Source organism: Leptinotarsa decemlineata, unplaced genomic scaffold, assembly GCF_025532065.1.
Source record: "Leptinotarsa decemlineata unplaced genomic scaffold, Ldec_3_MD MMD2_tig00026307_RagTag_RagTag, whole genome shotgun sequence".
Classification (NCBI taxonomy): domain Eukaryota; kingdom Metazoa; phylum Arthropoda; class Insecta; order Coleoptera; family Chrysomelidae; genus Leptinotarsa; species Leptinotarsa decemlineata.
This window is the reverse complement of record NW_027412681.1, coordinates 8,558,909-8,584,805: the sequence shown is the minus strand read 5'-3', so window position 1 is coordinate 8,584,805 and position 25,897 is coordinate 8,558,909. Positions and strand designations below refer to the sequence as shown.

Genomic DNA, 25,897 nt, shown 5'->3' with positions numbered 1-25,897 from the left:
CGAAGTGTTCTGGCGATGTATTGAACTTATTGGAGCCTCTGTAGACACCCTACATTTTGTTTTATGAAAGAGTGGACATTGGCAGATCAAGATCTTCAGATGATGTGGTTCTGCAGGTTTTTCCGGGTTTTCCTGCAGCTAAAAAAACAAATGCGCCACTGGAATCAATGAAGTCGCCCCGGAACGCCAATTAACTTTTGTTGTTGTTTTATAATTTCATGATTTGTATTTTGGAAATGTTTACAAATTATATTTATTCACATAGTATTAACGATATCAAAATATTGTATTTGGCTTATGTCCATTCGGTGATTGATTATAGCGTAATATTTTGGTATCATGCAACATCTAAGGATATATTCATCTATCAGACAAAAATCATAAGAATTATGCTCAACCTGAAAAATGATAACTCTTGCGGACAATTATTTTTTTAAATTAGGAATCATGACTGTTCATTATGCCTACATATATAAAAAATACTAAAAATACCTGCACAAATTTCCTGCAAATAATCAATACATTTGAAATATGGTAACAAAGGAAGGAATCATCTACTACATAGAACAAGTCTGTTCGAGGAAGGTTCGTACTATAACTGTATTAAAATATATAACGCACTCTGCCTCCACATTTCAAAAAAAATCAATACCATGAGTACCTTCAAACTAACTTTGAAGGAATATCCCCTCTATTTACTTGACGAATACAACAATGTCTGTAAAGTGTAACGTATGAGTTATATAAGCATACTTTATTTTATTTTTTGTAACAGCCACAAATTAACGTATTCTAAGTGATGATATATTTTCACATTTCACTTGAAATTTCAGGTATGTACTTATATATTTATATGTGTGTTTGTAAATTCTAATTTTGTATTTGACGTTGCTGATGTTTCATAGGAAACCCATGGCAGTAAATATATTATTATTATTAAGTGACTTTAAACCAAGTTTTTCATAAAAACCTTCAAAATCTAATGAATATTCTTGATAGAATATCCTGAGAATACAGTGAAATGTATCAATATCAAAATGAGCTGGTCAAAAAACTTTAAGAGTTGAATTTTTTTAACTTTTTTTATTATATTCTTTTTTCTTATAATTCTTAAAGATATATAAAAGAGAACCAAACATTTCACACATACAATGTATGATAATTTGTCTTTGAACACGTTGATATATTTTTCATACACATTTTGAGTTTGAATTTCCCTATTGAAAAAAATCAATGTTCCTAGGGAAAGTCGAAATGAAACTGAAAGTTGAAATTTTATACAAATTTTAGTGAAATTCATAATTATTATTTTCGAGAGAGAATTGGTCATTGTTTCCAAAAACAAAGAATGTTGCTAGGTAACACTTCAAACATTGGATCTATCATACTCAATACAAAACCAATGGAACTTACTCAAGATATATTCGATATACAAATAATCAAACATTTTACAATTCCAGGACAAGCAGGTGTCAACCAGCTTGGAGGAGTTTTTGTTAATGGAAGGCCTCTTCCAGACTGCGTAAGAAGAAGGATAGTAGAATTGGCTTTATTAGGAGTTCGACCTTGCGACATATCTAGACAGCTGCTGGTCTCCCATGGATGTGTCTCCAAAATTTTGACGAGGTTTTACGAAACTGGGTCTATTAGGCCTGGATCAATTGGAGGATCTAAAACAAAAGTGAGTATACTCATGAATAACATTTCTGTTTTCATTTATTTTTGTTCATACCTGGATGAGGTTGAATTTTGAAACTATATCATATTTGTGAGATTTGTGAATTGAACCCAGGTTTGTGTTTAATAAACCCTACAAAATACAAATTAGGCAGAACATAGAGTCAGATGATACAAATGCAATACGCATATATACAGACGACTCAAAAACCAAATAAGGCTCAGGATGTGGAGTGTACTCCAGATCACTAAGCCTAAGGATTAAGTGGGGAATGGGAAGAAATACCAGCGTGGTCCAAACAGAACTGGCTGGTATCTCAATCGCCACAAAAGAAATAACCAAGAAAGGAATTTCTGCCAAAAACATAACAATCTGAACTGACAGAAGACAAGAACTATTAGCTTTGAACAGACAACGTATAACCTCAGAGCTAATACCAAGTGTGTCACCAATAGTTAGCCAAAGCCTCGGTAGATAATAACATTATCCTGAGGTGGGTTAAAGGAGACGACCGGAGTAAAGGTAATCGTATTGCCGGCTCTTTAGCCAAGGAAGCAGCTGGACATAGAATGTTAGGACCCAGTGGCACCTACGGCCTGATGACTTCGACAATTGCGGAACTAGTCAAATGTTACACCCATGCTCAATCCTCAAAGAGATGGGATGGAATCAAAGGATGCAATCTTGCCAGGATCACCCTGGGCGACCCTGGAAAGCTGGCGCCGAAGAAATATCTGGCGATGATCAGGAAAAATCTACGCTTAACAGTAGAATTTCTAACTTGCTACTGTCAACTAAGGAAACACCTCCATAATATGGGGCTAGTAGACACACCTCTATGCAGGATGTGTGAACAGGAAGATAATACTATCAGGCATGTCCTATGCGAGTGCCCGGAGTTATTGTCAATAAGATAGTGTGTGTTCGGCGAGTCTTGGCCTACACCTGCCGATATAAAGGAGATGTCTCCCAGTGACCTTGGCACTGAAGACCTAGGAGGACAACTCCTCGGGAAAATGTACAATGGGGCACATGTGGCCTAAGTGCTATTGTTACACTCACCCTCCCTACTCTACATATACAGAGATACAGATATTTGTGAGATTTCAAACTCAAGAAACAGGACTAACGTTCATCTTTTTCAACTTTCAATAATAATTATTTCACAAAATTGTAGAGTTTTATTCTCATGATTGTCTTTTATTTTCTGGCCTTGTCTTTTTAAACAAAAAAATCGTTATAATTTGTTGAAGTCAAAAAACAGTGCATTTCAAACTTCTCAAATGTAAACAGTTACGGATTAGTACCATCCAGTCATAATTATTAAACAGATTGATGATCACTTTGTTAGTGGGCCTATTCTTATTTTTAGCAAAAAAATTATTTCAGATACAAAAACCTAATTTTCAATCACTTGCTAAAAATAGTTACTTGCCAGATTGAAGATATGAAACATGGTAAAATAATTGAGAAATAAAAATGTTGGCTTTCTATTTCTCCATCTTCATACAAAAATGTGAGAAACTTCCAAACGAAATAAGAAATAGATTAATTTCAGAATAAACTATTCACAAAGATGTATAGATCATGGAAAGAAGTAATTCTCAGACACAAACTGGAAGAAAAGATACTCTCGAAATAACTACTCTCATATAAATATTGGATAACAGGAAAAAAATACTTCCAAAACAACTACTTTCATATGAACATTGAAAGTTACTTCTTTGCAGGATCACCACATTTTTGTAGAGAGTTTATTTCGAAATTAATCCCTTCTATTTGTTTCCCATGAATCAATCTCTCCTAAAAATATATCGGTTTCAATTTATATTAAAATAATAATAGTTTTTCTTTGTACGACTACTCTCAATTGTTTTCACTTGCAAGTTAGCCTTGAGAATTTTCTTTTCAAAATATGTTCTCAAAATTCAAGCCTAATCATTTGAAATATATAATTGACAATGAAAAACAAGAATAATTACATGGAGTTGGGAGGTGAGTGTTTCCCAGTAGAAATATGAAATATAACGAAAAAAATTATATTTTTCGGAAGTTTCTCTCCCAATAACAAAATGAAACTGGAACTACTTTGTCACACTAAAACGTGTCACCAGCTTCTTGAAGTAATGAGCTAGTGTACAGAAGCAGAGGTTCTGAGCTCAATCTCAATTTTGGAATCTCCTTAACGAATGCATTTCATTTTGAAAAATTGTAACGAATCTGAAGCCGCTCCTGATCGATATGCCGGCCGACTCAGCAAACAAACACATGACATCACCACGAAAGAATGTAGTTGGGAATCGCCGGTAAAATTCTACGACCGAACCGACTATAGATTTCTAGAAAGGACCGTTACCGATATAAGCACTTCTTCCCGACCCAAAAGGGCAGTTCAGAAAGTGAATCGAGCGGCTAGACAAGAAATTCAAATAGTGGAAATAAATTAAGCGTTAGTTGCTAAGTGATGTGAATAAATTAATTTGTGATTGATGAAATATTGTTGGAAAATAAATTTGTTTAGGACAGTTAACTCATTAATTTGTAACAATATTCTTGTTATGAGTTATATAAAAAGTATAGTAGTCTCTTTTACTTGCTTGAATGATTTATAACAAGTTACATTTACTGCTCGTTGAATACTATACCTACTATGTTGAATATCAATGAAATCAATAATGAAAAGTCGCTTTTCACATTTCTGTTCTTCGCTGAAGGTATCACGTTTATTGATATTATTGACCTGTTAATTATTTTTGGGATGTTAATGATGACTTTGTGTGTTTTCAAGATGCTGTGAATATTTTGTGGATAAACGAATGCTGTGAATATTGTGATCGTATTTTTTTCACGATCATTGCATATAAAAGTAGTCAGATTTTATTATTTGACTTCAACAACACCATTCACAATAGTTTACCAGATAGTTCACCGTCATGGCTCAGTCGTCACAGGCGTGGAAAGTACACTATAAAAAAAATGCTCGGCTACTGAATAATATTCATATTTTCCAATGAATGGAAATTGAACGAAAATAATAGGTATAATTCATTTTTTCATGTCATTCGAAAGTTACCTTATGAATTATAACGCCTTCACCAAACGGCGAATTCTTGTGCCTTCGCCAAAAGGTAAAATTTGTACCTTCGCCAAAAAGTGAATTTTATTGCATTTGGAAGGCCATTCAGAATTGTCGCCGAAAAAGAAAAGTTTGAGAAATATAAAATTCGTTTCAATTATCTCCTGATGATGCTAAGTTGGTTAGCAAAACCTGCATCGAGTGACACTATTTTTGTTCTAATGTGGAAGAAACAGTTTCAGTAGAACAATACCTTAGTTCACTTGATTTTCTTTCTCTTACGACTTTCTTTTACTCAGTAGCCGCCTACAAAAAACTCTAGAAAGTCTTTAAAATACATGTTCAAACTAAGAGAACTTTAATTAACCTGGATAGTACTTTCCAACTAAAATATATTTCTGCTAGTAAATCGTCTTCGATAAATGAGTAACTTCAAAAAATTTTCGTCACCAAAGCTAAAGTTTTTAAAGGTCTAGGTTTGGAATCAATGAGATAGTCGCCAATTACTCAGATCATAAAAACATATAATGATTTTCTCAAAACAATTATTTTGACTTTTTTTTAAATTAATTGCACTATAAACTTGCCGCAAACTTACAGACAGCTCTTAGATCATGATCTCAAGCAATTTTTAGATTGAGTATTGCTGCTGAATGATAATTTTATTTATATTTCAGTTAATTTGATGCTTAAGAAAAGTTCAAAAGTATAAGTTGGTTGAATGGGAATAGTTTTTGGAGAGATTACTTTTTGAGAAAAGTTTTCTGACTTTTCACGTATCCATCTTCATACAAAATTAATTTGAGAAACTTTCTAATAGTGGATGAATAAAAAAAACTTTGAAATGAGCTATTTGCAAAAAAAATTATAAAGAATGCACAGAAATTCCTTTCAAATATGAAAGGAGAGAAAAATTCCAGTGTGTACACCAAACATTCGTTATGGTGTATCAATAGATATTTTTTCTTCGAACACAATGTGTTATATTCAGCGTGTTCTTTGAAACGAGTTTCCATATCATATTTAGTATGACCAATATACAGTTGTTCATATTTTAAGGGTAATTTTTCTCAATCCTCAACTGTTTATTTTCCATCAATTAATTTTTAGAGTCAACTAACACCTCTTGGAGGGATCAAGCAGATTTGAAAGTAACTTTCCTGTTTTTCTCAGTTGAATCTAACAAAAACTGACTTTGACTCTTTGAAAAGTTAAAGATTCAAAAATGCTTCCTAAAATTATTCTCCATATTGAATAAGGAAAGGAATATTCCACGCCTTTTTCAGGACGGCATTTGAGTGATAATACGGATAACGTGATGAAACAAAACCCCTATCAACTAAAACCGATCTTAATGTTCGCATGACGTTAGTACCAAACGGCGTCGCAATTAGATCGCGTTCTACTTCTGTTTATATTAGTATTTTTTGTTTACGAAGCGTTTATGAACCTCCGTCCTGCGGGAAGCGGAGCTAATTATTACACGACACCAAAGAATAACTACTGATTATTTAATAGACACAGGCGCTTGTTTCACTGAAAGTAATTATCGTCGCCTGAAATCAATTGTCGTAGGTTGGCAGCTCTGCACGCTTGTTGAGAACGGTTGGCGTCGGTATTTTTCTGAGATGCAGGGATAGCGGAAAGAATGTGCAGCTCGTAGATGGAAACATAGTGTATCATGTGGATGTCGAAAAGACGTATACTTACATCGGGGTGGAAAAATGCCGCTCCAAAGAGGTGATGACAGTGAAGAACTCTCTCCGCAGCAAGCTCCAGCACAAATTCTAACAAATCTGGCCATTGGAATCGTCGAAGACTAATAAAGTTACTGCTATAATATATGTTTGCTGTTACTCTACTCCTTTAGTGCGTTGTGAAGTGGATTTGAGAGGAGCTGTATTAACCCGTCGTTTCATGGTTATACTGTAGACTTATGATTTTGGATTGTACACTTCCACCTGACCATATCCTGCAAATAAAATATGTCAATAGAGGAGATGGCCATCGGGCGTTAAAATTTTCCATTGGCTCGTGACATACTCGATTTCTGGTATCGTACACTTTCAGATGTGAATTTAAAGAATTTTGTTTCAAGAAAACCGATATCCTGAACTCTGATTCTTTTTTATTTTCACGTGTCCAGTATAGAAAAGTTGCTGAAATTACGATTTTTGCGATTTTGATCCTGTACATCCGAATGTAAGTTATGGAGCCAAAATCCCAAACTGCCCACAGTTTTTCGTTTGTTACAGTTAGCTTGCTAAATCATGCGTTCCACAGTACATTTGATTTTTTCCATACTCTCCGGAATAGACGGGACACTAGCTCTACGTTCAAGGAATATTGAATCCGTAATAAAGTATAGGATAGGCTGATTGTATTCTCTAACTTCAAGCAGAGACTGGCGAAAGTGATATTTGTTATGATGTTTTTCGCTTCTTAACGAAGCCCATTAGATTGTATGGTGAGTGGTCTTTCGGGTTAGATGGTAAGAATACGGCTCTGCCGTTCTCTAAAAACTTGATTCTGTCCCCAGCGAGGCAGACATAAAGTATGTCTCTGATGTTCCATCATTTTCCAAACAGAGGCGATACACACTGTCTGCCGACAGTCCAGGTCTCTGCATATGATGATTCGAATGACAGTGACCTATAAGAAGGCCTGTTAGACATCGTAGTTCATCCCTACTGTAGTCCAACAACTATTTGGTATCAAGCTTCGAAGGGTGAATAAACACCTTGGAGTGGGCCAATCCTGGAAGTCCAGAAGTCATAAATCTTCTTGCCATCCAGGTGCTCAATCTTTGTTTGGCAAAGCCTAAAGTAATGTCAATGACAGGTTCTGGTTCGATGAAGCTGCTTGTGGTACCCTCCTTCGCAAGAGAGTCAGCAGCCTCAATGCCTTCCAGGCCAGTATGGCCAGGAATCCAGACCAGAGGCAATTTGTTATGTCTTCCTAATGAGGAGAGTCGTTTTTGACAATTCACTACCAATTTAGACGTTGCTCGGTAGGAGATTCTATTCTTCCAATTTCTCCGCACAAAATTCAATAGCGTAAATTCCCGCTTGAAATACAGTCGCATATATATCTCTGTCCTGGGTCTGCGACTGGAAACACCTGCAGCAGAACCGGAAGGTGTTTTTGATCCATCTGTAAACCAGCAACTATCTGCTCTCAATATTTCATTCTCCCGGAGGATCCAGTCCTCTCTATTCGGGAACAGTACTTTGTAAGACAGTTCGTAGTTGACAGTTGGAGGCATCCTTATGCCAGAGGTCATTTCCAGAATGCTGTGACTTCCAGTGTCAACCAACAGTCTGTTGCACTCTGCATTAAAGTGATTTGAGCAATTGGCAATATGCACAAGTCTATATGCAGTCCATCTAGCCTCTCTCTCCAAAATAATGTGGAGACGAAGTAGATCTAGAAGGATCTCCATGGCCGCTGACAGGTTGGTACTGATGGCACCACTGCTGACCAGACAAGCCTGTCTCTGTAAGCAAGAGAGCTCCGCCCCAGGGCCGTTTTCTGTAAAGCCTTCGGCCACCAGGAAATTGCACCATAAGTGATTATTTGTCTTACAATCATCACATAAATCCAATGGATTTGTTTGGGACCTAAGCCCCAAGTTTTACCACAAATCCTTCGACATGTCCATAGAGATAGTCTGGCTTTGTGTAAAACTTTTTCCAAGTGAGCGTTCCAGGTGAGTTTTTTATCGAGGACAAAGCCAAGATATTTCGCCTCCGTTCCGGATGAAATGACCTCACCATTGTGGAAAGTGGCGTTAAATCATCCAATTTTTCTCCTCCTTGTGAAGGGGATTATCACAGTTTTGCTGGAGTTGACTAACATCTGCTCCCTCAGTCACCAACTGTGAACAACGTCCATCGTGCTTTGGAGGATATTACAAGTTGCCCTTTCCGACGTGGAGCTTGCCAAGATGACAAGGTCATCTGCATAAGCTTGTAGAGCTACTGTTGAATGTAAGAAAATTTGTCAACGAGAATGTATGTAATTGGAAAAAAAGGATATTTTCATTTTTTCAAACCCTTTTCAATGAAATCTATAGGCGTTTTTTTTCTCAAATGTCTACTTTGAAAATTGTTTCGTACCATTAATCTACTAATAGATTTCCGCAAGCCACTGGTGCCAATTTGAATTGATAATTCAATATCATATAAAGTAAAATCTAATTTTTTTCTGGTACTGAATATTTTCAAAATACCATTTCCACCCTTTTTCCCCTCCCCAAAACGTATAATTCAAACCCTCGTCGTACGACATGATTTACGAACACGAAACAAAGTAGCATTTTTATCGAGCTCTTGATAACAAATTAAGCTCTATAATCTCGTTTCAAAAACATAACGTGTAGACATCGTGTAATGGGCAGTGTTTCTAGTTGTTTTGTTTCGTAATTATATTTGGGGCATGTGAAGCGGCGCGGTCAACGGAAATCTGCCGGAGATGTGTCATCCTGATAAAGATAAACGAGGGTTGCGACCGCGTTGTGACACTGTATACAAACACCGGTCTCACGTGCGACTGCTTTTGCCAGTTAGACATGTCAACTAACGATGATGACAATAATGATACAATAAAACCAACCGTTTTTGTTAAGGCGTTGAAGGCTCGCGGAATATTTTTCATAATCGACACTTCAAATTATCAATCAGTCATATTCGAGAGCTCACTAGCTATGTGCAACGATTCAAACTGTGCATTAGCTGTATTTGACACTTTAAACTGTAAATTACCTATAATCGACAAGTCAAACTGTCGATTACCTTTAATCGATAATTCATCTGTCGGTTACCTATAATCAATAGTTCGACTGGTGATTAGCTATATTCAACAGTTGAAACTGTCGATTAGTTATATTCCACAGTTTTAACTATAGATTAACTATAGTCGAAATTTAGAAATAAAGATTAACTATAATCAACAATTCAACTGTCGATGACCTATATTCGACAGTTCAAAATTTCGTTTAGCCGTATATTATTCTTAATCGACAATTCAACTATTGAATAATAACCTATAATGAACAATTCAAACTGTCCGATTATTTATAATCGACAATTCAACTGTCAATCACCAACATCCGACAGTTTCAACTGTATATTATCCATAATCGACAATTCGACTATTGCTTGATTACATATAATCGACAATTCAACCATCGATTACCTATATTCGACGATTCAAACTATCGATTAGCCGTATTTAAGAGCTACAACTGAATACTACTTATAATCGACAGTTCAAGTATTCATTGATAACCTATAATCGAAGTCAAACTGTCGATTACCTATAATCGATAATTCATCTGTCGGTTACCTTTAATCAATAGTTCGAACTGATAATTAGCTATATTCAACAGTTGAAACTGTTGAACTGATATTTGACAATTCGAACTATAGATTAACTATAGTTGGCATTTGAAACTATAGATTAACTATAAGCGACAATTCAACTGTCGATGACCTATATTCAACAGTTCAAGCTGTTGATTAGCCGTATTTGACAGTTTGAACTGTATAGTACTCTTAATCGACAACTCAAATATTGAATAATCGACAATTCAAACTGTCGATTACCTATAATCGATAAATCATTTAGCGGTTACCTCTAATCAATAATGCCAGCTGATGATTACCTATATTCAACAGTAGATATCGAACTGTAGATTAACTATAGTCGTCAATTCAAACTATCGATTACCTCTAACTGATAATGTATCTGTCGGTTACCACTAATCAATAGTTCGAACTGACGAATAGCTATAGTCAACAGTAGATATCGAACTGTATATAAACTATAATCGACAATTCAAACTATTTGATAGTTGTAACTGTAAATTAGTCATAACCGGCGACGATTCAAACAGTTCATTACCTATAACCGATAATTCATCGCTGTCGCTCATTTTATTAAGGAAATCAACAAAAGTGATACCAGTGGCAATACAATGAACGGATAGAGATGTCCGGAGTCAGAAATCGTCATTCCCGAACAATTCTCTATCGAAGGTCTTTTAGATTTGTAGAATTTATTTAATTAGTAGGAAATGTTTTGAAATGAACTACACTGTTAGTTTTTGTTTAATCTAGAATAGAACTTGTTGCAACCTATTATCGAAATAATGAATGTGCTAAAGCTGCTGCAAGAATTCATAATACAAATCATCCAGACCACAGCGTGAGCCATCAATACGTTAAACAGTTAATAGATAAGTTTCGATCTTCAGGTTCTCTTTACAACAGAAAACATGAAGTATCTCGTCCTGTCAGAAATAACGGAGTTGAAGTTGCAGTTTTAGGACATGTACAAATGGATAAGCGACAATCTATCAGACAAGTAGCTAGAGCGTCTGGTGTATCACCTACCAGTGTTATTCCGATTTTGAAAGCCTAAAAATTCCATCATTTCAAAATTTAGCTACTTCAGGAATTAAACGAAGATGATCATGATCGTCGACTTCAGTTTTGTGAGGTGTTCAGCGAGAAATTGACCAATAACCCAAACCTATTATACAATACATGTTTTTCAGACTAAAGTTCTTTCGTGTTGAATCGTGAAGTGAAAAGACATAATTGTCGTTACGAGAGCAATGTGAATCCTCATTTGGTGATGGAAACATATTCATAAACTCCACAAAAATTGAATATCTGAGCCGACATTCTTGGTAATCATATTGTTGAGCCATTCTTCATATCCATCTCAATGGAGACACGTACTTAAATCCATTACAAGACTGCGTAGAAAATGAAATAACATTTCAGCAGGATGGTGCACCACCACATTTTGATGTTCGGGTGAGACAGTTTTTAGACGAACGTTTTCCAATGCGTTGGATCGGCAGAAGGGCTCCAGTGGAGTGGCCAGCTAGATCACCTGATCTCACAGCAGGGACTCCTTTCTGTGGGGACACCTGAAGTGGGGAGTGTACTCTATTAAGCCTCTATTAACTCCGAACATTTTCAATAATGTACGAAACGCTTTCGAGAGTAGACTGTATTATTGTATGGAAGTAGGTGGAAGTTATTTTGAACAATTTATTAGTTGATTTTGTTCCCACTAATAGTATTTGTTGTTGATTTCCTTATTAAAATCAACGACAGCAAATTTTCTATTTTTTCTTATATCAAAACGTTGAACTTTTAATTTCTCAATGAGGAATGAACCAATTTTGAAAAACATTACTGAGGTAATAGAAGGACAAAAGATCTTTCAAATGATGTATCATTCGACCCACTGAAAAAAAATAGGGGGGTAGTTGCTTACCGCGGGGGGTGAAGTTTCGAGTATGATTTTCATATCAGAATTAGTTCCCCTAGAAATAAAAATATTGAAAAGTGATCTTTGACATTTTCGATTTCATGTTCTTTCTGACTTACAGGGGAGGTAAAAGTTTTCGCTGGAACGCCCTGTATATACTATCATCAACTTCTACAAAAATGTCGATATCTCAACAATATATTATGACATTTCAGTTTCTAATACATCCAAACCTTTCAATAACCAGAATCAGATCGGTGGCGTCCATAAAACGGTAACGACACGCAAACAAATAAAATGGCACTTCGAACTTAGTAGTGCGATTAAGGGTCGGTAATTGTAATTCGAAAACATGATTGATGTTGTATGTAGAGTGCACGACGTGTTTATCTTCTTTAGCAAACATCGACGTGGACAATGGCGATTTCATCGCGATAGTGCTGCTCTGTATATATGCGTGCTCATTTATTACACCTCGAACGATGATGGTCACTCGAACCATTTATAAAGCGATTCGAAATATTTTCCGATAAATGGAGAGATATAGGAAATAACGAGCGGCCAGAGAAAATACCGTCGTTGGTATTATCGGTTTTTCACGTTGATTTGATGCAGTAGAATATTCCAAACCGGTTGCTTCGAGATTGATAAAAAAACATCGAGATAGTTCAAACATTCGCTCTTTACCAACACTGAAAGCGTATTTAACCAAAACAGGAGTCCCTCAACGTTCACATCTGGGTCCGTTAATGTTTCTAGTATTCATAAATGATTTGAAAGATTGCTTCAAGCATTCACAAGTACTATTATATGCTGATGACTTAAAAATGTTCAGAAGGTAACGTCGATTAAAGATTGCTCAAAAATTCAAGAAGACCTCAATGCTTTTTTAAAACATTGTAACCTCAATAAATTAAAACTTAATATTAATGAATGTGCATGTATATCTCAACAATATATCAACATACCGATACATTTTCAATACTCCCTGGGCAATAATATTATTAACAGTGTAGACCAAATTAAAAATCTTGGAATCTATTTTGATACAAAAATGACTTTCAATCCCCATTTGGATTATGTCTACTTAGGTACAAATCTATTTAGGTACTATGCATTTGTTTCAGTAAACTTAATTTCGGAAGTGTCATATGGAGCCCACATTTTAATACACATAATTCACGATTAGAAAGACTCCAGAACAGATTTGCAAGTTTCTTGCATTCCAAAATAACGAAGACTTATGTAACAAACTGTTATGACTCACCCAATCTAGCATCCATGATTTTTTATCACGTTCCTCATAGGAAACTGAAACAGAAAATTATTTGCCAGTTGAATTCCTTCAGAATAACTATGAAAAGAATATTCAACACATAGCAAAAATAACGAATAATTGGTTAGTACGTACGAAATTTATTACTTCATTAATTTTTATTTCTTCTTGTGTCTGATGACACCTAGTATCTCTGTAACCACTACTATTAGTAGATGCTTCTATAGGTATTTACAAGTTTGTATCCCAAATTTCAAATAAATAAATAAATTCCATCATATATGTACTTTCGAAGATATAGCCACTCAAAAGGCAACAGGTACACACTTATGATGATAAGTGAAGTAACATTATTTTCATGTTGTGGACTATCAATCATCAATTTCAAATGGAAAAAACTTATATTTCATCAAAATTACTTTTTTACACGCTTTATATTGGTTTCACCTGTATGTATGCATGTATGAATGTATGTATGTTTGTTTATTTGTAACTCTCAAGCTCGGTATCTGTATATAAAGAATTACCGATATTATTGCTTGATCTATTCGCGGGCAGATGGCGCTGTACGTAACCTCCTTGATATAACTCGAAGTCACTTTACATGTTTTTCTTCATTTGAAAAAAGTTTGTTTTATTAACACGCGCGCCTGCTGTCTTATTTGTAACCCTCCTTTGCGCGCCTGCTGCGTTGGGCTAATAAAACAGGATTACCTCAAACAAAACGAGGGTGAATGTTAAAATTTCGGGACTACGTATATTCGATTAGCGATTTTTAATTTTTTCTTGAGTTGGTACATAAAAGTTAGAAGTGTATTGCGTTTTCGGCGATTTTCTGCTATCGAAAATAATGGATCAAAGAATTTGCATCGAACTCTATGTAGGAAATAGAATTGAGTGCTCAAAAACACTTGATATATTGACAGTGGCCTACGAAGATTGTACTCTTGAACAGAAGTGGTGCAAGCTTTTCATAGCAGAAAGTCGAGTAGATGTAAATGACGACGTTCGTCCTGGACGCCCCAGCACATCAACAAGCGATAAAAATGTTGAGAAAGTGAAAAAATTGTTATCGAATCACTGTTAGAGAGGTTGCTGAGTATGTCAGCATATCGAATGGCTAATGCTATGCAATTTTTTCGGAAATTCTGGGCATGAAGTGTGTGACAGCTAATTTCCTTCAAAATTCGCTGTATTTTGACCAAAAACACCGTCGCATGAACATCGCTCAGGAATTATTGAAACCAAAGTTCAGTCGTCCCAATGGAAGAGCCCAAGACCAAAAAAATGCACGCTAAATTTGAACAAATGAAAGGTTTTGCTTGCTGTTTTCATCAATTACCGTATCGTAGTGCATCAAGATTTCTCTGGAAATTTGTGGAAAAACAATTCATGGCATTTGCAACACGATAATGTAACACCGTAATCATGCCTCATCCACCGTATTCACCAGATTTGGCTCCCTGCGGCTTTTTCCTGTTCCCAGGATTGAATAGACCCATGAAAGGACGGCGTTTTGCAACGATTGAGGGGATTGAAACCGAATCGATGGGAGAGCTCAAGGACATACCAAAAAGTGCATATCAAAACTGCTTCAAGGATTGTAAAAAACGCTGGAACATGTGTATTATATTTGAAAGGGGCTACTTTGAAGGGGACAAAAGAAAATAGTCTTTTGATTACACCTGCTGTCCCATCTTCCCTGATGTACACGTTGAGATAAATAACTACATCTCCAAGTGAAATATTTCGTTGTCTTGCGTTTTCAAAGTATGGTAAAAAATCAATTTCCTTTCGTATATGATCTCGACATTTTTTATATTTTATACTTTTCCTTCATCACTTTCTGAGTTATTCACTTCATTTATAATCAGAATAGTAATTCTGAAGGTTTTTTTTCCCAAGAAAACGATAAACCTTTGCCAATTTCCAAGTTAATTTTGAAGGAAATACTCGTATCAGACTTTGTAAACCTCCAATGAGTTTGAAAATTGTTTTGAGCCTATTTTCTGTGGCCGAACAATCTTACTTCATTCCTAATCATTGTACAGACGACTCAAAAACCAAAGAAGTTCCAGGATGTGGAGTATACTCCTGATCACTAAGCCTAAGGATTAAGTGGGGAATGGGAAAAAATACCATCGTGGTCCAAACAGAACTGGCTGGTATCTCAATCGCCACAAAAGAAATCAGGAAAGGAATTTTTAGCAAAAACATAACAATCTGGACTAGCAGCAGACAAACCCTATTAGCCTTGAACACACAACGTGTTACCTCAGGGCTAGTACTAGAGTGCCACCAAGATATAGCCAAAGCCTCGGTAGATAATAACATTATCCTGAGGTGGGTTAAAGAGCACGACAAGAGTAAAGGCAATCGCATTGCCGACTCTTTAGCCAAGGAAGCAGCTGGACTAAGAATTTTAGGACCCAGTGGCACCTACGGCCTGATGACTTCGACAGTTGCGGAACTAGCCAAATGTTACACCCATGCTCAATCTCTAAAGAGATGGGATGGAATCAAAGGATTCAATCTTGCCACCGCCGAAGAAATATCTGGCGATGACCAGGAAAAATCTACGCTTAACAGTAGGATTTCTGACTGGACACAGTCACCTAAGGAAACACCTCCATAATATAGGGCTAGTGGACACACCTCTATGCAGGATGTGTGAACAGGAAGATGAGACTGTCAGGCATGTCCTATGCGAGTGCCCGGAGTTATCGTCAATAAGAGAGTGTGTGTTCGGCGAGTCTTGGCCTACACCTACCGATATAAAGGAGATGTCTCCAAGTGACTTGTCCACCTTCCTGGAAAGGACAGGATGGACGTTGACCTAGGAGGACAACTCCTCGGGAAAATGTACAATGGGTCTCATGTGGCCTAAGTGTTGTGGGCTCACACTCACCCTTCCTACTCTACAGATACAGATAATCATTTAATTAAAAACTAATTATTGGAATAACAGTCCGCTTACTCAGAGTTGTAATGAAAAATGAAATATTACCATGCTTTTCGTTGTTAAATTACCCAAACATCTACAACAAATAGTTTGGAAATACTGAGATGAAGGCGATTATTTTGTTAGCGTTTCGCATGATATTTGATTCAAATATAAAAAATCAGACCAAAAATTGAAAATGTATCCTACTCAACTCACACAAAAATCAACTAGCCATATATGAAACCAGTTCGATGCTGAAAATCAAAGTCGTTCAATCCCACTTCTAATAAAGTCATATCGAGCCGTGTGAAATTAAGCGGCTGTATCGTCATTTAGGCTCGTAATAACAGCAATCACGGTTAAATAAACTTGTAACCACTTCATTATGTTTACCCGATAATCGCCATTCCGCGAAACCTCACCTGTGTAATAACTCTTTATCTGGTTGAAATAATTAATGATTCCTGAACAAATTTGTCTAACGATACTATATTTCCCAGTCAGTCAAATCATGAAGAGTAAATGTTGTATGTGATTAATGGTCTGAGACATTGTTTTTATCCCTTCGCTAGTTGGGATATCATAAATAATAATCAAGGCAACCCTTGATTATTATTTATGGTATTTTCAGAAGAGTGCGAAATTCAAACTAAGCAAGATACGAAAAAAATTCAAGAGACAAAAAAGTTGTATTCCTCATTGCTTAATCCAAAGAAATAATAAAAATTGCACAAAAGTCAGTGGCGTACATTTTTAAGTCAAAAATATTCGTTCAAATCCCGCTCGAGACGCCATTGGACTTAATAAATTGAATCACGTTGGAGCTGAATCAGCTCCTTAATGTTATAAATACCATTGCCAAATTACAACAAAATTAGGTAAAGGATATTTGAGATATTTACCAATAACTTTTTTTATTTTTATTTTAACACCCTGTATCTTGAGAACGAAGGATTTGCGGGCCCATGTTTATATGAACATTTCGTCTTGAAATTACCTAAAGAATCGTCTGTTGAATTTATGATACATACTTAATTAACACCCTGTATATAAAGGTATAATTTTTAATACTTTTTGATAAGAGAAGCAATACTTTTGTATCACTTATCGCCGAGAAGTCGCTACCAACTGTTTTTTTCAAACGAAAAGGTGGGGCTTGTGTTGACTTGATTCATAGGTATACTTTTTAATTATTCAAAATCGAATCAGTCGTTTCCTAATAATTGGCAGTTTTATATTCTTTTCAAAAATTTGCAAAGTATAAATATCGTAATTTCAAGAAAAAAAAATTTCAAACCTCACTCGAATTTATTCCAATAAATATAAAAAAAAAGTATTATCCACTGCTTGAGAAGTCTGTTTACAAGTTTTTTCTTACATTACGAAGTTATCCTGGGATAGTATATTTGCAAGCAACTATTTTTCTATCAACAAGCTTTGAATTGAATTGAAGTTGTGTATCGTTCACTTCAGGCGCTACGTTTTTCCTCAGAAACAGATAGAGGCGTCATAACTGGTGATCTAGTGGGTTCTTCTATGGGATCACGATTGCCGATCTATCGGTTTGAAAAATTGTCAACCCCGAATGACTGTTCAACTCGTATTAGGTTTCAGCGAAATGAGCTACCTCTTTATTACGACGACCTGGTTTGAAAATGGCTAGAAGACAATTTCCCAAATCAGTGGATAGTATGAACGCTACATTATCTGATATAACACCCTCACATTTTTGAAAGGATTGGTGAAATCTAAAGTTTACGTTACACAACATCATGGTTAGTACCTATAAGAGGCGTACCTAACGAAATCACCTCAGAAACGTTCCATAATGAAATTGTACTGGATTGAACTGAAATGAGTTCAGAATACATTTTTTTCTTAAAAAATTATGATATTCATCGTTTGTTTGTAAATCCCGAAAAACCATATGAAACCCATAGAAAATAAATATTTCGAAATGATTTCTCAAAATATTCATCTCTCCCACCTACCTATACCGTAGGTTCTAGTAAATGCCTGCCGAAAAACAACAACTACCACGGCTAATACCACGCTGGATATTGAATTATATCCGATAGATATTTATGCAAGACTCGTCACAGAGGTTAATCTCGCAACCTTGCTGTTCGTGAAAATATGTATCCTCACATTCCGTTGAGGCCACAAATTAATGTTCCTTACGCATTGCTAGATGATATACTGCTGCTTCTAATACTCATGTGTACTGACTGGGTAACTGGTAATTATAATGATATTATTCTGATCATTGGAGTCCTTGGAGAAATGATGCCCTCTCTACTCTGGAATCTCGAAATCATTTCGGTTTACCGCACTAGGGCTGAAATCTTAACCGGACAAATGCTGAGGGCTGTCATTCTTTGCCTATTGCGATTACTCAGGGCTCATGATTCTCGGACCCAATGGTCACTTACCCTACGGTGTGAGGAGTGGTCGTTGGTTGATAATGCTGGCGCGCTCTCCCGAATGTATCGGGGCCTCGGGGGATAGGAACTGACCAGCTCAAACTTCAGTTAATTCAACAATTTTTTTAACAGACGTATTGATGTGCTCTGCTCTTTCTGAAAATAAACCCAAAATGACCTCCCTAAAACGTAGAGTTACCCTACTCTAAGCACTCTGTATATTGGTAAACTGTTTGAAAATTTGCGTGATTATTCAATTCACAGACTTCCGAATACCACTAAAATTCCTGCAAATCTTTTTCAGCAAGTTGCCACACCGACAGTCGTGAAGAAAATCCTCCGATTCAAACAAGAAAATCCGGGAATGTTTGCCTGGGAAATAAGAGAACAACTGATCACCCAGAGGATCTGTGAACCCCACAATATTCCCTCAGTCAGTTCTGTGAACAGGATTTTGAGGAACAGCGGAGTTTGGCCCGATCCGCCAGAGATGATGCATCATCCGAGACCTAGTCATCCCTCAGGTAAAACAGTTGTTTATAGTTGAAGGTATTGTAGAACAGCGGTACATCACTGAAAACGTTCAAAAAAAGAGTAACAGGGCTCAAAAGTTCGTAGGCTAATATAGAAAACATTTTTTTAATAAAATTGTCACATATCGACGCATAAATTCGGGTGTTTTTTGTGGTGGAACGGCATCTAACACTGTTCATAATCATCAATCAAATTGACTGTGAGGTCATCCAAAATTATTCGTGGACTTTTTTATATATTTTCCTAGGTAACAGCCTCTTTAAGGCGTCTACCACGTGCATCCTCGGTACTCATTTCACCTCGTTCAAACTCAGCAAACCACTTCTCAACGGTTTGTAATAACTGCCTTTGTGATAGTTAACAAAAAATATAATTTTATTTATAAAGATCGGGGTCGGTCGACCGGTTTTTTCGATATCGATATTTGTCCAACAGAGTAAGCGTATAATTTGATTTATGGTTTAATTTGATTTATGGTTAAACCTGAAATGAAAATATAATAAAACGAATAAAATAATCAAGATACGAAATGAAAATTACTACAGAGTAAAAATAAATACAAAACAACAAAAATAAAAATAAGCAAAAAATTTAAAATCAATTCATAAAGATTAAAAAAGATTTCAAATCAAGTTACTTCACGACGTTTCGATTGTTAGTATCCACAATCGTTAACCGTTTGGCGGGAGTTGGCGTTTTCTGCTTCATTACAGGTTTCCATACGTTGCGTATTTCTACGCTGGCGTAGAATGCGTCGTTGAACAACATATATGCCGCTTCTTTGAACTTCATCTTAGGCCAGTGTTCCTTCCTGTGAATGATCTCAGCTTGGGACCACTTGATGTTATGTTGATGAGTCCAAACGTGCTCTGCTATTCCCGATTTTCTGGTTTCTCCTCGATGTGTGTTTTTCTTGTGCTCGGCAATGCGAACTTTAATGGCCTCTTTATTTCACCGATATAGGATTTGCCGCACTCACAGGGTATCCGGTAAATGCAATTCTTGGAATCGCAGTCCGCGTTTGGTGGCCTGGTTTTCGTTTGGCTATGGAGGGTATTTCCGGATCTGAAGCAGGTTCTGGCATAGGGAAGTACAAGCACTGGTTGCGACGGCTTCTCTTCCTTGTGAGGCTCTTACTATCTTCTAGCCAAAGTATGTTCCACCATCACTCTGGAGTAACCATTCCGCTGAAGAAGGTTAACGTAATGAACCATTTCAAGTGATGAAGCTACCGTGTTGCGAAACGCCTCTTATATAAAATTTATTGTGAAAATTGTATTATTATTATCATGGATTATTTCTAAACGGTGCCGGTGGTTGGACAGAGAATATAAGTGAATTGAAACAAACGAGGTATTATTAAAACCTCATTTCTGTTTGAAAAAATTAGGTATCCCCCTCTCAGTGACATGTAATGCAGTACTATTGTCTTTCCTATTTCAAAGTATCAAATATATCACTTTTTTATGTAAATTGTGTCCCACCTTGATATCTTGTCCGGTTCAAAGGTAAACATGTTAGGAAAACACTTTTCCTTGTATTGAAAAAATATTAGAACTCGCAGTTTATAATCAACTCACTGAATATCTAGAAAATAATGATATTTTACTAAAATATCAGTCAGGTTTCAGAAAACACCATTCATGTGAGTCTGCATTATATTATACATTATATTATAGCCGTATTTTTAATCTTGAAAGAGCTTTTGAGACAATTGAGCGCCACATATTACTAAATAAATTGCAAAGTATTGGTATCAGGGAAACTGTTTTCTTATGGCTGACTGACTATTTATCATAACGCAAACAAGTAACTTAAATAAAGGATTCAGTATCATAATCTCGCGATGTCATTTTCGGGGTACCTCAGGGGAGTGTTTTGGTACCTATACTATTTTTAATCTACCTGAATGATATAGATACCATCCATGGTTGTGATTCCATGAACCTTTTTGCAGACGACATTTTGTTATCAATTTCAGGAGATAATATAGAAACAGTAGCTGATCAAATGAATAATGAACTAAGAAATGTTTTCAAGTACATGAATAGCAATTAACTAAAACTCAACACCTCCAAAACAAAATATATGACCTTATCAACGGGTTATAAGCTATCACTCATCAACAATCGCAACATAAGATTACAATATATATATATATATATATATATATATATATATATATATATATATATAAATTACTAAAAAAAAATTATTTTTGCTCAAGAATTTCATCTCAGCTTTCGATGTACTCAAAAATTATATTATATAATCGTATAATCCAACCCCATTTTGATTATTGTGCTAGTCTGTTATACTCATTTGACCAAAATAAGGTATCTGCTTTACAAAAGTTACAGAATCGTGGAATGACGATTATTTTACAAGTGAATAGATATTCTAGTATATCAAACATAAAGACTTAACAATCTCGATTAGCTCCCAAAAATTCCACCTTCCTCGAACTAATTTGACTAGTACGATGAAGTTTTTATCTTATAAAGGTTTGAATGAGTATAACAAACTCCCACTTTCGTTGAAAGATTCAATAAACTCATGAACTATATAAAATATCATACTTGATTTTCTTTTTTCTGTTTGGTAATATATTTATTATGTATATCCTTATGCTGAAACCATTCTGGAACCATTGAAAAATGGTTTTTATTATTTTTTTTCTTCTATCATATCATCATTTTTGTTATTCATGTCATTTATTTATATATTTTTAAAATAATTTATGTATATTAGAATGTCCTAAAGAAATCAATAAATATTATTATTTTACCAAAAGTAAAGCTACCTATTTCTTCTTTAATTTGTTTGAAATACAGTTTCTCAATGAATATCAACTTACAGATTCGTTAATGACTGGAGAAATCTACTCGAAAAGTCTGTCGTCCCTCAACACCTCCTTGCCGTACTACCCCGCTGCGTCTGAGGTCTCTTTTATGTCCAACAACCGCCTAGCAGCCTTGCAGCGCCAACTCCACATAGCGACCAACTCACCGATGGAAATCCCCACCGCTCACGGCTGGTCCAACTTGATCATCCCCTACCAGCCATCCCACGTGAAAAGCATCCCCTCGCCCACTAACGAAGACCCGCCCGGTAGGAAGGGTGAAACCAACTTCACAGAAACGGGCAAGAAGAAGAACCCCTACTCCATAGAGGAGTTACTGAAGAAGCCGTCGACAAGGACGAAACCTGTTAATGTCTCCTCATCGTTCTTTCAACAGCCTTACGGTGGTTTGGTGACCACTCAGGAGTTCAAGAGGGAAATGAGTCAGAGCGAGAGTGAGAGTGATCAAGAACAAGACGTCAAGATTGACGTGGATTGAAGGGGATATTATGAAAGAGTTATTTTTGTGATTCAAGTAGATTTTGGAATTTTCCACTGAACAAAGAGCATTATTGAAATGGAATTTTTGATGAATGCCTAAAATGCCATCAGTTTTCCTTCCTCAGTTTTTTTTTTTTTTTCATATTCTTGTACACATCGCAAAATTTAACATCTGGGAAGGTTTATTTAGTAAGTATTCAAGATACATAATTGAATAATAAAAAAAAAATTAAATAAGAATCTCTCTTGAGAACCCGGAAAAAATGATCCCAAGTAACTGTTTATTCAACATAAATCCATTAATAGCATTAAAGTTTTAATTAACAGCAATTGATTGACTGTTTTTTTGTGATATAAAGACGTTTTTTATAATAACCCCCTAAACAATTGGGACAAAATGAATTTTGTTAAAAATCAGTTATTTGGGACAAAATATGTTTATATTTATAACTTTTTTGCTACTACCTACTCTCTGAAATGCGGTCTATATTTGTTATTGTCAAATAATGGTTATCTTATTGGAAAAGAATACAGAGTTGAATCATTGGTCCAACTGAACGAGTAAGGATTTTTAGGTGTTTTTCTTAATTCAGAGTATTACTTTTATGTGCAATGTTACAAAAATATGTATTTATGCCACATGTATTATTATTCATCTAAAAGAGTGAAAACATCTAATACTAGAGTATTTTTCTTTTGTAGATTTTCAAATACTACTATTGTATGTTTAATTATATTCTATATCTTGGTAATAATATTTTGTTATTGTTTAGAAACAGAGGATTTCATTTCGTTTGAAATAATCACTTGTGTGCATAATTTTCTCATATTTTATTGTTAAAGAGATTTTTTTAAATTAGTTTCTGAGATAAGATACTTTGTTTCTTAAAACAACCTTTTTTGGTTTATATTTTTTATTTATGTGTAGGCTTTACAAACTTCTTCAGCTATAAACTACCTATTTTACTTTTTATGTTATTGACTTCATTTCTCTAATATTGATAGATACCTATAAAAGATAACATTTTTATCGAATTCTTAGTTGGAAGATTCGAAATTACAGTTAAATAGCCCTGTGTTGTTTTTTCTTTCTACTGATTATTCTATTCACTTTGAATAATATCTAGCCTTCTCGTTCTTATATTTACAGAAAAAACTCTAAAACACTCCATATTTTTCACCTCTCCCAGTAAATAAGTTGTTTTTATTCAAACTTTACAACTTCTCTGAATGGATAAATGAGATACCTATCTATTCACTATTATCAATTAAAACTCGAGTAAAAAATTATTACAATCAACTGCACTCATCACACTAATATTCTTGGCAGTTATATAGAGAGAAAATGATATTTTGTAAAAAAAATTATTTGCTACAAGAATAGAATGTGTTTACTGCGAAGAAATAGGATATTTATCTTTAACTGGACTGTGCTCATTTCCTACAAATACTCTGTGTTAAGAAACTATTCGAAATATTCACTTGCCCTATATTTTAAAGTAGATACTTTTTATTTGAGATAACAGAATGAATATCAACAGAAAACTGCAAAAATTGATTTGTCTTTGTTTAGTGGATTTTCATCTCGAAATGTTGAGAATAAAAGTGATCTAGCTTTACCTAAGAATAATTTGTATTTATATATTAGAAACGTTGTGCGTACTTATTTATTATTATGATTATTATGATATTCTTTAAGTTATCATCATTAAATTTTTAAAAGTAAAGCGGTTTTTACTCCCTACTCCCTAACCTGATCGAAATATGTTTTCTGTTTCTGGCGAATTGCCATACAAAAGCTCAGCCGAGCATCAGAAAACAGAAAAAAAAACGTTAAAGAAATAATAAATCCCCCCAATCTAAATGCGACTGATATTCTGCAGTTCAAAAAGCCAATCAGTAATTCAACAATTTCAATTAAATAAAATTCTGCATTAGTCTTTATAATTATGTTGTAAATCATGCCGGGAAGAAAATAACGCCGGTCGCCATTGGTAACCATACACCAAACGTGATGTAGCTAAGAACGCGCAGATGTACGATGATTCCCCGCCACTCGAGAAGCAGCGAAAATAATGCTACCGACTTCGACAGAACTTTGGCGAAATTTCTACGACATTCGATTACGATATTTAAAGGCTAGCCACGAGAATATCGACACAGTCAAGTGGAAGCTACAGTGCGGTACGCGAAGTGATCTAGTAAGGCGATAGACATTCAAATAATAGTTGACGTTTCAGTTGAAGTATTTGTGTATTTAAAGTGAAATGAAGTTAAGTTTGATTATTCAGTGTAGTCAATTATTGATGAACCCACGGGGAAAAACGTAACAATAACATATCGGAAGAAAATCTAATTGTACTCAAATTTCAATGAATTAGACGTTAACAAGATTGACTAGAAAAAACTTACTAATTAGATGTATTTCACAAAACCGTGACGCGTGTTTCTCAAGAAAGATTTGCTTATTATTAAGTTTTGATATGGTTTTTTTTTCAAATAAGCATTGTCTATATTCATTCAAAAACAGATTTAATAAAATACCATCAAATAAGGGTTTGTCAAGCGGACACGTGTCTATATAGATCGAAAAAAGGCTAATCTGAAGGCAATTGCCATTTGTGTAATAGACAAAATGAACATGAACGTACGAGTATAAAATTTGTATCTACCGCCCGGGGATAAAATAATTAAAAAAACAATCCTATGAACTGATTCTGATGCCAGAATAAAACAGGACGCGCACTGAATCGGATCGGAACGGAACGATCGGAACAGAACAGTCGGAAGGTTTTGGTCTTCGTGTGCATCATCAACTATCGACATAACCTTAAGGGTTTAAGGTTTAAAGGTTTAAGGTTATATCGGTGGCATTCGGTGGTGTGCATGCATATCCGCGTATTGGATCGGATCGGAACGTTCAGATCGGCCTGATCCATAGAAATTATAAAATATATCGTCGGATCGGAACGGCAACGAAAGAGAATGTTAAAAGGGACAAAAATTCATACCTCACACACCTATCAAATTTCAATGAAGTTGGATTATTCATTCAAACGTTCGCCAGAAATTAGAAATTAAACCTTATAGGAATATTAGCCGCATTTGTCACCCACGACCAGTGAAATGTATACTATCCATCCGTGCGTTCCACTAAGCGTTCACAACGCCTAAAATACTCATTCAGGCGTTCCACATGGCGACCGCGATCGTTGTGGTCGAGGCGAAAACGTCATTAATGACGTCATTACTTATGATCACGCCTAGCTCACGACGACCCATCTCAAGAGGTGGGTCGATGTGAGCGTTTTGAGAAACTGAGCGCAATTTTTAAAA

The 25,897-nt window shown here is 35.4% G+C and overlaps 1 protein-coding gene across 2 annotated transcripts in view; it reads left to right on the top strand.

Moving 5' to 3' along the window:
• Positions 1-24,266, top strand: part of Poxn (paired box pox-neuro) — a 71,394-nt gene extending 47,128 nt beyond the window's left edge. Inside the window, exons 3-5 of one of the 2 annotated variants that reach the window (XM_074180967.1) lie at positions 1,461-1,681; positions 18,989-19,208; positions 22,078-24,266. In XM_074180967.1, coding sequence (XP_074037068.1) covers positions 1,461-1,681; positions 18,989-19,208; positions 22,078-22,559 — 923 coding nt within the window. In that variant the 3' untranslated portion in view covers positions 22,560-24,266. Of the gene's footprint in view, positions 1-1,313; positions 1,682-18,988; positions 19,209-22,077 lie in introns of those variants that run through there. The other variant, XM_074180966.1, reaches the window with a different exon arrangement.
• The last annotated feature ends 1,631 nt before the right edge of the window (positions 24,267-25,897 follow it).